The 12,688-nt window shown below is 45.6% G+C and overlaps 1 protein-coding gene across 1 annotated transcript in view; it reads right to left on the bottom strand.

Moving 5' to 3' along the window:
* Window positions 1–12,688, bottom strand: part of SH2D6 (SH2 domain containing 6) — a 178,981-nt gene that overhangs the window by 57,861 nt on the left and 108,432 nt on the right. The window contains exon 11 of the mRNA XM_069766644.1: window positions 10,117–10,148. Coding sequence (XP_069622745.1) covers window positions 10,117–10,148 — 32 coding nt within the window. The remainder of the gene's footprint in view (window positions 1–10,116; window positions 10,149–12,688) is intronic.

Below are 12,688 nucleotides of genomic sequence, written 5' to 3'. Positions count from 1 at the left end.
GAGGAGAGCTTTGTAGACTATTGAAATGCCATGTGGGATTACAGTGTTAGGTCTAAAAAATCTCTGTACAGGAGTCTCCTCCCCCAGGGGAGACGCGGGTACACCAAATACATTTCGATGCTTCAAGAAGCTACGAACTTGAAAATATTGAAAGAGGGCCTTAGGAGGCAGATTATATCGAGCGGAAAGGTCCGCAAATGACTTCAGACCAGAGTCATCATAGAGGTCACTTACCCGGTGTATCCCGCAATCCCCCCAGGCGGAGAGAGACAGACCCTCCACTGCGTTTTCCAGTGCCCGAATAGAAATATAATCAAATAAGAATGGGAAATGGGAAGGGCAGAATTTTGTCCAAATTTTAGCGGCGGAGGAGATTGCTTTGAGAGATGAGCTTGGCTTAATTGAACGGAGTAGGCACAATTCTAGAAATAGTCTGAGCGAGGATCGAGGGGCGAATTGCGATTCAATATTAAACCATTGGAGAGAAGAGTTCCCTCCCACCAGATTTTTAGGGGCTCTATAAGAGCGGCTTTGTGGTACAACTGAATTTTGGGGACTCCCAAGCTTCCTTTGGAGTATGGTAGTGTCATTAACGACCGTTTTATTCTATGAGGTTTGTTATCCCAAACAAAACGGTCAATAACTGATTGAAAAGCTGAGAGATCTTTAGAGGGAATGGAGAGAGGGAGGCATCTGAAAAGATAAATAAGTTTAGGGAGGATTAACATTTTAGATGCTTGTATTCTAGCCATCCATGATAGATGAGAACTCGTAAAAAGACCTACCGTATATACTCGAGTATAAGCCGACCCGAGTATAAGCCGACCCCCCTAATTTTGCCACAAAAAACTGGGAAAACTTATTGACTCGAGTATGAGCCTAGGGTGGAAATGCAGCATTTACCGGTGAATTTCAAAAATAAAAATAGATCATTATTTCCCCATAGCTGTGCCATATAGTGCTCTACACCGTTCATTATTTCCCCATAGCTGTGCCCCATATAGTGCTCTGCACCGTTCATTGTGCCCCATAGCTGTGCCATATGCGGTGCTCTGCACCGTTCATTGTGCCCCCCATTGCTGTGCCATATACAGTGCTCTGCACCGTTCATTGTGCCCCATTGCTGTGCCATATACGGTGTTTTGCACCGTTCATTGTGCCCCATTGCTGTGCCATATACGGTGCTCTGCACCGTTCATTGTGCCCCATTGCTGTGCCATATACAGTGCTCTGCACCGTTCATTGTGCCCCATTGCTGTGCCATATACGGTGCTCTGCTCCGTTCATTGTGCCCCATTGCTGTGCCATATACGGTGCTCTGCACCGTTCATTGTGCCCCATATCTGTGCCCATATACGGTGCTCTGCACCGTTCATTGTGCTCCATTGCTGTGCCATATACGGTGCTTTGCACCGTTCATTGTGCCCCATAGCTGTGCCATATACGGTGCTTTGCACCGTTCATTGTGCCCCATATCTGTGCCCATATACGGTGCTCTGCACCGTTCATTGTGCCCCATTGCTGTGCCCTATACGGTGCTCTGCACCGTTCATTGTGCCCCATTGCTGTGCCATATACGGTGCTCTGCACCGTTCATTGTGCCCCATATCTGTGCCCATATACGGTGCTCTGCACCGTTCATTGTGCCCCATTGCTGTGCCTTATACGGTGCTTTGCACCGTTCATTGTGCCCCATAGCTGTGCCATATACGGTGCTTTGCACCGTTCATTGTGCCCCATATCTGTGCCCATATACGGTGCTCTGCACCGTTCATTGTGCCCCATTGCTGTGCCCTATACGGTGCTCTGCACCGTTCATTGTGCCCCATTGCTGTGCCATATACGGTGCTCTGCACCGTTCATTGTGCCCCATATCTGTGCCCATATACGGTGCTCTGCACCGTTCATTGTGCCCCATTGCTGTGCCATATACGGTGCTTTGCACCGTTCATTGTGCCCCATAGCTGTGCCATATACGGTGCTTTGCACCGTTCATTGTGCCCCATATCTGTGCCCATATACGGTGCTCTGCACCGTTCATTGTGCCCCATTGCTGTGCCCTATACGGTGCTCTGCACCGTTCATTGTGCCCCATTGCTGTGCCATATACGGTGCTCTGCACCGTTCATTGTGCCCCATTGCTGTGCCATATACGGTGCTCTGCACCGTTCATTGTGCCCCATATCTGTGCCCATATACAGTGCTCTGCACCGTTCATTGTGCCCCATTGCTGTGCCATATACGGTGCTCTGCACCGTTCATTGTGCCCCATTGCTGTGCCATATACGGTGCTTTGCACCGTTCATTGTGCCCCATTGCTGTGCCATATACGGTGCTCTGCACCGTTCATTGTGCCCCATAGAAATCTCTGCCGCCGCTGCTGCAATAAAAAAAAAAACCACATACTCACCTCCCTTGATTGCAGCTCCCGGCGTCTCGTTCCGGCGCCTCCATCTTCCCAGCGTCTCTGCTCTGACTGATCAGGCAGAGGGCGCCGCGCACACTGTATGCGTCATCGCGCCCTCTGCCTGAACAGTCAGAGCGCAGACGCCGGGAAGATGGAGGCGCCGGCCGGGAAGATGGAGCGGCGCCCGGCGGCTGGAACGAGGACAGGTGAATATGCTATACTTACCTAGTCCTGGCGATCCTCGCGCTGTCCCTCTGCCTGGTCTTCGGTGCCGCAGCTCTTCCTGTCAGCGGTCACCGGCACCGCTGATTAGAGGAATGAATAGGCGGCTCCGCCCCTATGGGAGGTGGAGCCGCTTATTCATATCTCTAATGAGCGGTCCCACGTGACCGCTGAAGAGGGGAAGAAGCTGCAGCACAGAAGCCCGTGGGACGGCAGGGACAGCGCGAGGATCGCCAGGACTAGGTAAGTATACCTCAGCGCCCTCACCCCCTCACCCGCCGACCCTGCCACCCACATTGACTCGAGTATAAGCCGAGAGGGGCACTTTCAGCCCAAAAATTTGGGCTGAAAATCTCGGCTTATACTCGAGTATATACGGTATTTCTTTTTTAATTTCGAGAAGAGTTGAGTCGCAGTTAACACGAACTATATTTTTAATATGAGTGATTTGTATGCCCAGGTATGTAAAGCCCGCGGGGGGCCAAATAAAAGGGTATTTAGCTTGAATTTGAAGTTGGAGGGAAGTTGAGATAAACAAGGGAAAAATTGTAGACTTGGATAGATTAAGTTTATAGTAGGAGGCCTCGGCAAATTGAGAGAGGATGGAGGAGACCGCAGATAGCGAACTAAGAGGAGTAGAACAGGTCAAAACTACATCGTCCGCATAGAGGCCAATTTTATGCTCGTGATTCCCCACCATCACACCTCCAATATCTGAACATTGTCTAACCGCAGCTGCTAGGGGCTCCATGATCAGAGCACAGATGATGGGGGAGAGGGGGCAGCCCTGTCGGGTTCCATTCGAAATAGAAAAGACACGGGATTTGAAGCCAGCAGAACAGACAGAGGCACATGGATTGGAGTACAGAGCCATAATGGCTGAGAAAATTGGGCCTGAAAGGTCAAACCCACTCAAAGTGGCAGCAATATAACCCCAGTGCACTCTGTCGAACGCCTTTTCCACGTCAAGAGATAGGAACACAGATGGAAGTTTCCCCCTCTCTACCACATCCAGCAGGTCAATTAAGCGTCTTGTACCATCTCTAGTCTGCCTGCCTGGAACGAAGCCCACCTGATCCGGGTGAATTAAGGATGGGAGAACCGACATCAACCTATTAGCCCAGACCTTGGCATAGATTTTGACATCACAGTTTAGCAAGGCGATAGGGCGGAAATTACCAGGAGAAGTCATGGGTTTCCCGGGTTTAGGAAGAGTTGATATGCATGCCTCCAATCCCTCCTTCACAATGGAGCCGGCTGAGCGCCAATAGTTGAATAAGCGTAAAAGAAAAGGGGATAAAATAGGGAGGAACTGAGAATAATATGAGAAGGAAAAACCATCTGGACCTGGAGCTGAGCGTTTCTTGGCTTCCTTGACTATTTGTAAGATTTCAAATGCCTCAATAGGGGCATTAAGGAGAGATAACTGTTCTGGGTTAAGCGAGGGGAGATTCGCTTTATTTAAAAAGGCAGCTATTGAAGCCTGGGAAGGTTACGGGTACCATCTGATTTAAGAAGATAGGCAATTTTAGATTGGGCTTCTTTTTTTTTAACATGCTTAGCGAGTAAAGTGCCAGCTCTGTCACCCATGGAGTAGAATTTAGCTTTGGATTTTCTTAGTGAATTTTCTGTTCTGTGGAGGAGAAGCTGGCGGAGGTGAAGACGTGCAGCCGAGAGGTTAGAAAGGAGATGAGCAGAAGGATGGGCCTTGTGGCGGGACTCCAATTGGGCAACTTCAGCCAAGGCAGACTGAAGATTTGAATTATATTTACGTTTAGCTGACGCAGCCATTTTGATGAAAAGACCACGTGCTACTGCTTTATGAGCAAACCATAAAGAGTCCTCGCGTACATCCGCAGAGTCATTAAAAGCAAAAAACTCTTGCAGAGAGCGTTCAATTTGTGAGGAGTTCGCCTGCTCAGAAAGGAGGTGGGTATTAAGGCGCCAGTGTGAGGGAGGTCTAATTGCAAGAGGGTCTTTAAGAGTAACTGAAGTTGGAGCATGGTCAGACCAGGTGATGTTACCTATGGACGCAGCGGTACAGTAAGGGAGGGCTACGTCATCCACTAAGATATAGTCTATCCTGCTGTAGGAAGCATGGCGGGGCGACCAAAATGTATAATCTCTCTCATTACAGTGGAGATATCTCCAAATATCATGGAGATTATAGGAGTTAATCAAGTGGGCCGCCTCGCCCCTAGATACAGAGGATGACGAACAATCTAGATTTTTGGAAACCGGGATGTTAAAATCTCCGGCAATTAGCTTACTTTGCTGAAAATTGCCTAGTGCTGTAAAAAAACTATTCATAAATTTAGTTTGACCAGTGTTTGGACCATATACCGAGGCCATGGTGTAGGGGTTATTATTAATTGAACAAGAAAGTATAATATATCTGCCTGCAGGGTCAACCACAGATCTGTGTAACTGGAAAGAATTAGTTTTACTAAGGAAAATAGCCACCCCAGCTTTTTTGGTTTTCCCGTTTGCGAAGAATTGGTGAGGGTATAGGTTTGAGTACATTCTTACATTGTCTCGCTCTAGGAGATGGGTTTCCTGTAAATATATAATGTCATGCTTAGATTTAGCAAGTTGGCGCCAGACAAGTGATCTCTTGCTGGGGGAGTTAAGACCATTGACATTAATAGAATATAATGAAACACTCATAATAAACAGTTATAAAGTTTTGAATGCAGGCATGCAGACTTATGCTCAGTAAAATAATACCGTAATACCATGGGCTACTATGTGGTAGCGATCTGAGATATGTAGGGGGGGGGAGGGAAGAAGGGAAAAGGGGAAACCAAACAAACAGTAACCAGACATTCCAACAAAGGACCATCCAGGGAGTTCCTGTGTCCAAGGTGAATTAGCAAAACAGTTCACCTGAGGGGCAATAAGCTGAGGAAGGATCAGCCAGTGATCAACCTCAGCAAAAAATCAGCAAGAAAAAAAAAGAAAAAATTAGAATAAAATAAAAAAGTACTATAATTGTGCGGGAAGAGGAAAAAAAAAAAGAGATTTCCCTTTTTTTCCAACCAGGAAATGGAGACGGTTAGCACTTCAGGCGACCTTCCAGTCGGGGGTAATCCGGCGTCTTCGGGAGTTAGAGCTTTCAGACTTGGAGGAAGGAACAGCAGGGAGGGGTCCAGGAAGATCAAAGCCCCATTGCAACAAAGTTTTAGCTGCTTGCGACGGGGTTAGACACGTGGTGACGGATCCATCCTTACGAATGCAGAGCTTAGTGGGAAATCCCCAGTGGTATAATATGCCTTTTTCCCTGAGAATTGTGGTATAGGGCAGGAACGCCCTACGTGGGGCTAGGGTTCCTGGTGATAAATCAGGAAAGACAGTAATGGCCGCAAAGCGTTCAGGCAAAGACGGTTTAGCTCTCAGGGCCTGCAGAAATTCGTCCTTCATAACAAAGAAATGGATGCGGGCCAAAACATCTCTAGGAACCGAGGGGTCTAGTCCTGAGGGCTTAGGGATCCGGTGAATGCGGTCAATTATGATGCCTTCTTTAGTATAAAGTGGGAGGACAGTAAGGATAAAATCTTGAAGGAAGGCTTTAAGATCATCAGATCCAACCGATTCAGCAATGCCCCTAAGTTTGACATTATTCCTTCTAGATCTGTCTTCTAAATCTAGAGTTTTGGCATGTGTCCTTGTAGCAAGCAATTGCAGGTTGTCATGAGCATCCCACAGGTCATTATGAGAGGCCACCAGTTCAGCCATTGTATTTTCTAGGTGGTCAGTGCGGGCCCCTAGTTCCTCCACCTCTCCCCTGAGCTCCGACATCATGGAGCGCATATCCTCCTGCAGGGAGGCACGAAGATCCCCCAGCATGTCCCTGAGAAGCGACACTGTGACCGGGGCATCAGGAATATCCGCTGCTGCAGCGTTTGAGGCAGAGGACTGAGAGCCTCTGCGCGCAGCCCGGGAAGATCTGGGAGACAGCGGCGCCATCTTGGATTTCTGGGGCTGCTGCGAGGAGGCGGCAAAGAAATCCACTATGCGCCTGGACGGGTCTCCGGAGCCAGACTTGGATTTCCCCATGTACTCACCGGCCGGTAAGGGTGCCGTGCAGGGAATTTGGGGGAGGAAGGCGCCGTTCGTGCGTCGCTATGAGCCGCTTAACGTGTCCTGGGTGCGGAGCTCCCGCGCTATGCGACCTGTGCCATCCGAAGTCAGGCCACGCCCCAGTTTGAGATTTTTAAAGAGTAGCTAAACTTGTTTTTTTCCCCCCAATAATTTTGTCCAGTTTGGAAAGTTATTATTATTATTTATTATTATTATAGCGCCATTTATTCCATGGCGCTTTACATGGGAGGAGGGGTATACATAATAAAAAACAAGTACAATAATCTTAATCAATACAAGTCATGGCTGGTAAAGGAGGACAGAGGACCCTGCCCGCGAGGGCTCACAATCTACAAGGGATGGGTAAGGATACAGTAGGTGAGGGTAGAGCTGGTTGTCCAGCGGTTTTGGTGGATCAGTGGTCACTGCAGGCTTGTCAGAAGAGGTAGGTCTTCAGTTTCCTTTTGAAGATTTCCACAGTAGGCGAGAGTCTGATATGTTGGGGTAGAGAGTTCCAGAGTAGGGGGGATGCGCGGGAGAAATCTTGTATGCGATTGTGGGAAGAAGAGATAAGAGGGGAGTCGAGAAGGAGATCTTGTGAGGATCGGAGGTTGCGTGCTGGTAGGTACCGGGAGACGAGGTCACAGATGTATGGAGGACACAGGTTGTGGATGGCTTTGTATGTCATGGTTGGGTTTTGAACTGGAGTCTCTGGGTAATGGGGAGCCAGTGAAGGGATTGACAGAGGGGAGAGGCTGGGGAATAGCGGGAGGATAGGTGGATTAGTCGGGCTGCAGAGTTTAAGATAGATTGGAGGGGCGCAAGAGTGTTCGAGGGGAGGCCACACAGCAGGAGGATGCAGTAGTTAAGACGGGAGATGATGAGGGCATGAACTAGAGTTTTTGCAGATTCTAGGTTGAGGAATGTGCGGATCCGGGAGATGTTTTTGACTTGAAGTCGGCAGGAGGTGGAAAGGGCTTGGATATGTGGTTTGAAGGAGAGATCAGAGTCAAGGATTACCCCGAGGCAGCGGACTTGTGGGACTGGGGAGAGTGAGCAGCCATTTACTTTAATGGATAGGTTTCTTGGGAGAGTCGAGTGAGATGGGGGAAAGATGATGAATTCTGTTTTGTCCATGTTAAGTTTTAGAAATCTAGCAGAGAAGAAGGATGAAATAGCGGACAGACATTGTTGGATTTTGGTTAGTAGGGAGGTGATATCTGGTCCAGAGATGTAGATCTGTGTGTCATCAGCATAGAGGTGGTACTGCAAGCGTGAGATTCTATGAGCTGTCCCAGTCCGAAGGTGTAAATGGAGAAGAGCAGGTGCCCTAAAACTGAACCGTGCGGGACTCCGACAGATAGGGGGCGAGGTGAGGAGGTGGTGTGTGAGTGGGAGACACTGAATGTCCGGTCTTTTAGGTATGACGAGATCCAGGATAGGGCCAAGTCTGTGATGTCAAGAGATGAAAGGGTCTGTAGTAATAGGGAGTGGTCCACTGTGTCAAAGTCAGAGGACAGGTCCAGGAGAAGGAGGACAGAATAGTGTCGCTTGGCTTTGGCAGTCAGCAGGTCATTGGTGACTTTAGTTAGGGCAGTTTCAGTGGAGTGGTGCGGCCGGAAGCCAGATTGTATGCGGTTGAAGAGGGAGCAGGAAGAGAGGTGGGAGACCAGTTCGAAATGGACATGTTGTTCCAGTAGTTTTGAGGCAAAAGGGAGAAGTGATATTGGGCGATCGCTAGATACAGAGGATGGGTCAAGAGAGGACTTTTTGAGGATAGGTGTGATTGAGGCATGTTTTAAGCATGAGAGGAAAACACCAGTTGTTATTAATAGGTTGAAGAGATGGGTTGGAGTTGGGATGAAGACTGTGGTGAGTTATGAAACTTTTCAAATTCCTTTATAAGGGAATTTGTCTTCATCTCTGTACAAAAATTGCATGGAAATGGCTCCAAACTCCTGCTGCTAATAAAAGGGTCAGCTCCTGTCTCCTTCTGTGAGTGTAAGGCCACAATCACACCTTCAGTATTTCACATCAGTATTTGTAAGCCACAACCAGGAGTGGGTGATAAATCCTGAAGTGGTGACGTGTTTCTATTGTACTTTTTCACTGATTGTTCCACTCCTGGTTTCGGCTTAAAAATACTGATGTAAAATACTGACCAAATACTGATCAAGTGAATGTGGCTAAAGACACAAAGTTTTTGATACCTCAAAAACATGTAGCGTCAAAAACGCATTGTGGGCATACACAGCCTCCTTCACACGTCCTGTTATTTGCAGTACTGGGAAAACCAGTACCGGTGCTATCCGTGTCGCTGTGCATGTGTGTGTCATCTGGGTTGCATCCTTATGCCATCCATGTCACGCAAACTTGAATAGAATGCAGAATAAAAATGACAGATAGTTAGGTGCTAAATATGCATAGATATATAATCAGTGCATGTGTAGTTTACTGTACATGTATTTAGCTAATAAATAAAATAAATAAATAAAAACCTCCATTTTTGATAACCAGCAAAGGTAAAGCAGACAGCTTCGGTGTCTGTGTATAGAAGTAAAGTTCCTGCTATTCGCAGGTGCCGGGTACTGACGTCAGCACTGAGTGCAGAGAGACACGGCAGCTCTGATAAGCGTTGTAGTCACTACCCAACGTCTGTGAATACTGGTCACTTTACTGCTATTCACAGATGCTGGAGCCAAAGGCGAGGAACGTGGACTATGTCGGGGCTTCGTGGGAACATTTTTACAAATAAATTGGTGAACGAGGGACTGTCTCTTGAGTTTATTTCTCTCGTTTTAGGTTTCGAGCACTGCCTACCAATGACCCATCTATTTTTTTATTACATTTTCAAATATCTCTATCCTCTGAAAATGAATGGAGATCTTAAAAATGGTGACAGTTTTAAGTGGATAAAAAAAAAAAGTTGTTGAATTTTAAAATTATTTTTGTACTTTATTTGCATAAAACTATAACCTCATTTAATGTCAATATTCCCTATTTAATTTTTAGGATAAACAGTATTTTAGGGTCTTAGTTACTGTATATTTTATTTGTCATATTTCAGAAACAGGTGGACAACATATCACTACATGTGCCCTCCACCAGATTAAATATGGAGAGCAGTTCCTGCCTATCTGACAGGCGGATGACACTGCACCCCGGGAGGACGGCATTCCTTTCTGATATGTTGTCCTCCTCTGCACTGAAATACAACACAGCAACACAGCAGAGGCGACCATGGCTATGTATCGTTAATTCAGGTCTATAAAGCAACACCAAGATTATAAATATTACTATATATACATATATATATATATATATATATATATATATATATATATAAATATATATATATATTTATATTTATAACGAAAGTACAGCACCATATTATTCTACCTACTTACCTCTGGCCGATGATTGTGCTTCCCTTCACCCCCTGTAAGAAATCAATAATTTGCCTTTTAGAGCTATGACCTCTTTATAATATCACAGGGAACAAAATGTAAAACTATTATTATTATTATAGCGCCATTTATTCCATGGCGCTTTACATGTGAGGCGGGGTATACATAATAAAAAACAAGTACAATAATCTTAAACAATACAAGTCACGAGTGGCACTGGAGGAGAGAGGACCCTGCCCGCGAGGGCTATCGCACAATATTATAGTTGTACAGGTCAGGCTCCATCTCTGATCCATTAACAGGGCAGTGCTGGCGTCTCTGTAAATAGCTGTGTCAGAAGAGGTGGCTGCTCCCAACTCATACCTACTGAACTTCTCTTGTGCTGCACCCTGACTCAAGGATGTTTTATGCAGTCACATTGCTATTTCTTCCAAGATATTCAGCAGTTACGTTGGCACATATTACAGATATAGCTATAATTTTTATTCTCGGGTTTACAAATAAAATCATAAATGAATCAAAGAGATATCAAAACTTTCAGTGCACAAAATTTTACAGTATTCTCATATCTGTCCTCAAGATTCAAAGCCTTTCCAAGTTTGGAAATTCTAAGGGGGCTATCTGTGACTGATTGGCAGGAATTTCAGGGCCCCATATTGGCAAAATTTACTGGCCCCCTTGAGACTCCACCGAGGCTCCTCCACAGCTCCTCCTCCATCCCCGAAACCTTCCACAGTCCCACCGTCCACCGTCCTCCTCTTCTACACCACATCCTGACCAATCACACATTAACAGTTCCCATAGAACACCAGTTCACATACATAGACAGCAGCTTTTGTTTTGGCCAAAAGATTTTTTAAGCCGCCACCAGGACAAGGCAGACTCTTGGCAGCACCCTACTATACTCTAACCTATTAAACATTTCTTAACCCCTTAACCCCCATCAATGATTTGCATGTTATTGACCGGGCCAATTTTTACAATTCTGACCACTGTCCCTTTATGAGGTTATAACTCTGGAACGCCTGTATGGATCCCAGTGATTCTGACATTTGACATTGTTTTCTAGTGACATATTGTACTTCATTTTAGTGGTAAAATTTCCTCGACATTACTAGTTTTTATTTGTGAAAAAAACTGAAATTTGGCGAAAATTGTGAAAATTTCGCAATTTTCCACATTTTAATTCTCATGCCCCTAAATCACACAGATATGTCACACAAAATACTTAACATTTCCCACATGTCTACTTTACATCAGCACAATTTTGGAACCAACATTTTTTTTTTGTTAGGGAGTTATAAGGGTTAAAGGTTGACCAGCAATTTCTTATTTTTACAAAACCATTTTTTTTAGGGACCACATCACATTTGAAGTCACTTTGAGAGGTCTATATGATAGAAAATACCAAAAATGACACCATTCTAAAAACTGCACCCCTCAAGGTGCTCAAAACCACATTTAAGAAGTTTATTAACCCTTCAGGTGCTTCACAGGAATTTTTGGAATGTTTAAAAAAAAAATGAACATTTAACTTTTTTTCACAAAAAACTTACTTCAGATCCAATTTGTTTTGTTTTACCAAGGGTAATAGGAGAAATTGGACCCCAAAAGTTGTTGTACAATTTGTCCTGAGTACGCAGATACCCCATATGTGGGGGGGAACCACCATTTGGGCGCATGACAAAGCTCGGATGCGAAGGAGCACCGTTTGACTTTTTCATCGCAGAACTGGCTGGAATTGAGATCAGACGCCATGTCGCGTTTGGAGAGCCCCTGATGTGCCTAAACAGTGGAAACTCCCCACAAGTGTCACCATTTTGGAAAGTAGACCCCTATGGAACTTCTCTAGATGTGTGGTGGGCACTTTGATCCCCCAATTGTTTCACTAAAGATTATAATATAGAGTCATGAAAATTAAAAACATTTTTTTTTACCGCAAAAATGATTTTTTAGCCCCCAGTTTTGTATTTTCCCAAGGTTGACAGGAGAAATTGGACCCCAAAAGTTGTTGTCCAATTTGTCTTGAGTACGCTGATACCTCATATGTGGGAAAAAAACTATTGTTTCGGCACACGTCGGGGCTCAGAAGGGAAGAAGTGGCATTTTGGAATGCAGACTTTGATGGAATGGTCTGCGGGCATCACGTTGCGTTGAGTTTTCAGAGCCCCTGATGTACCTAAACAGTAGAAACATGGTCTGCGGGCATCACGTTGCGTTGAGTTTTCAGAGCCCCTGATGTACCTAAACAGTAGAAACCCCCCACTAGTGACCCCATATTTGAAACTAGACCCCCCGAAGGAACTTATCAAGATTTGTTATGAGAACTTTGAACCCCCAAGTGTTTTACTAAAGTTTATATTATAACAAAGAGCCGTGAAAATAAAAAAATCATTTTTTTCCCACAAAAATGATGTTTTAGCCCCCACATTTTTATTTTCACAAGGGTAACAGGAGAAATTGGACCTCAAAAGTTGTCCAATTTGTCCTGAGTACGCTGATACACCATATGTGGGGGTAAACCACTGTTTGGGCTCACTTCGGGGCTCGGAATGGAAGATGTGGCGTTTTG

Source organism: Ranitomeya imitator, chromosome 4 (genome assembly GCF_032444005.1).
Source record: "Ranitomeya imitator isolate aRanImi1 chromosome 4, aRanImi1.pri, whole genome shotgun sequence".
Classification (NCBI taxonomy): domain Eukaryota; kingdom Metazoa; phylum Chordata; class Amphibia; order Anura; family Dendrobatidae; genus Ranitomeya; species Ranitomeya imitator.
This window is presented reverse-complemented; position numbering and strand designations above follow the sequence as displayed.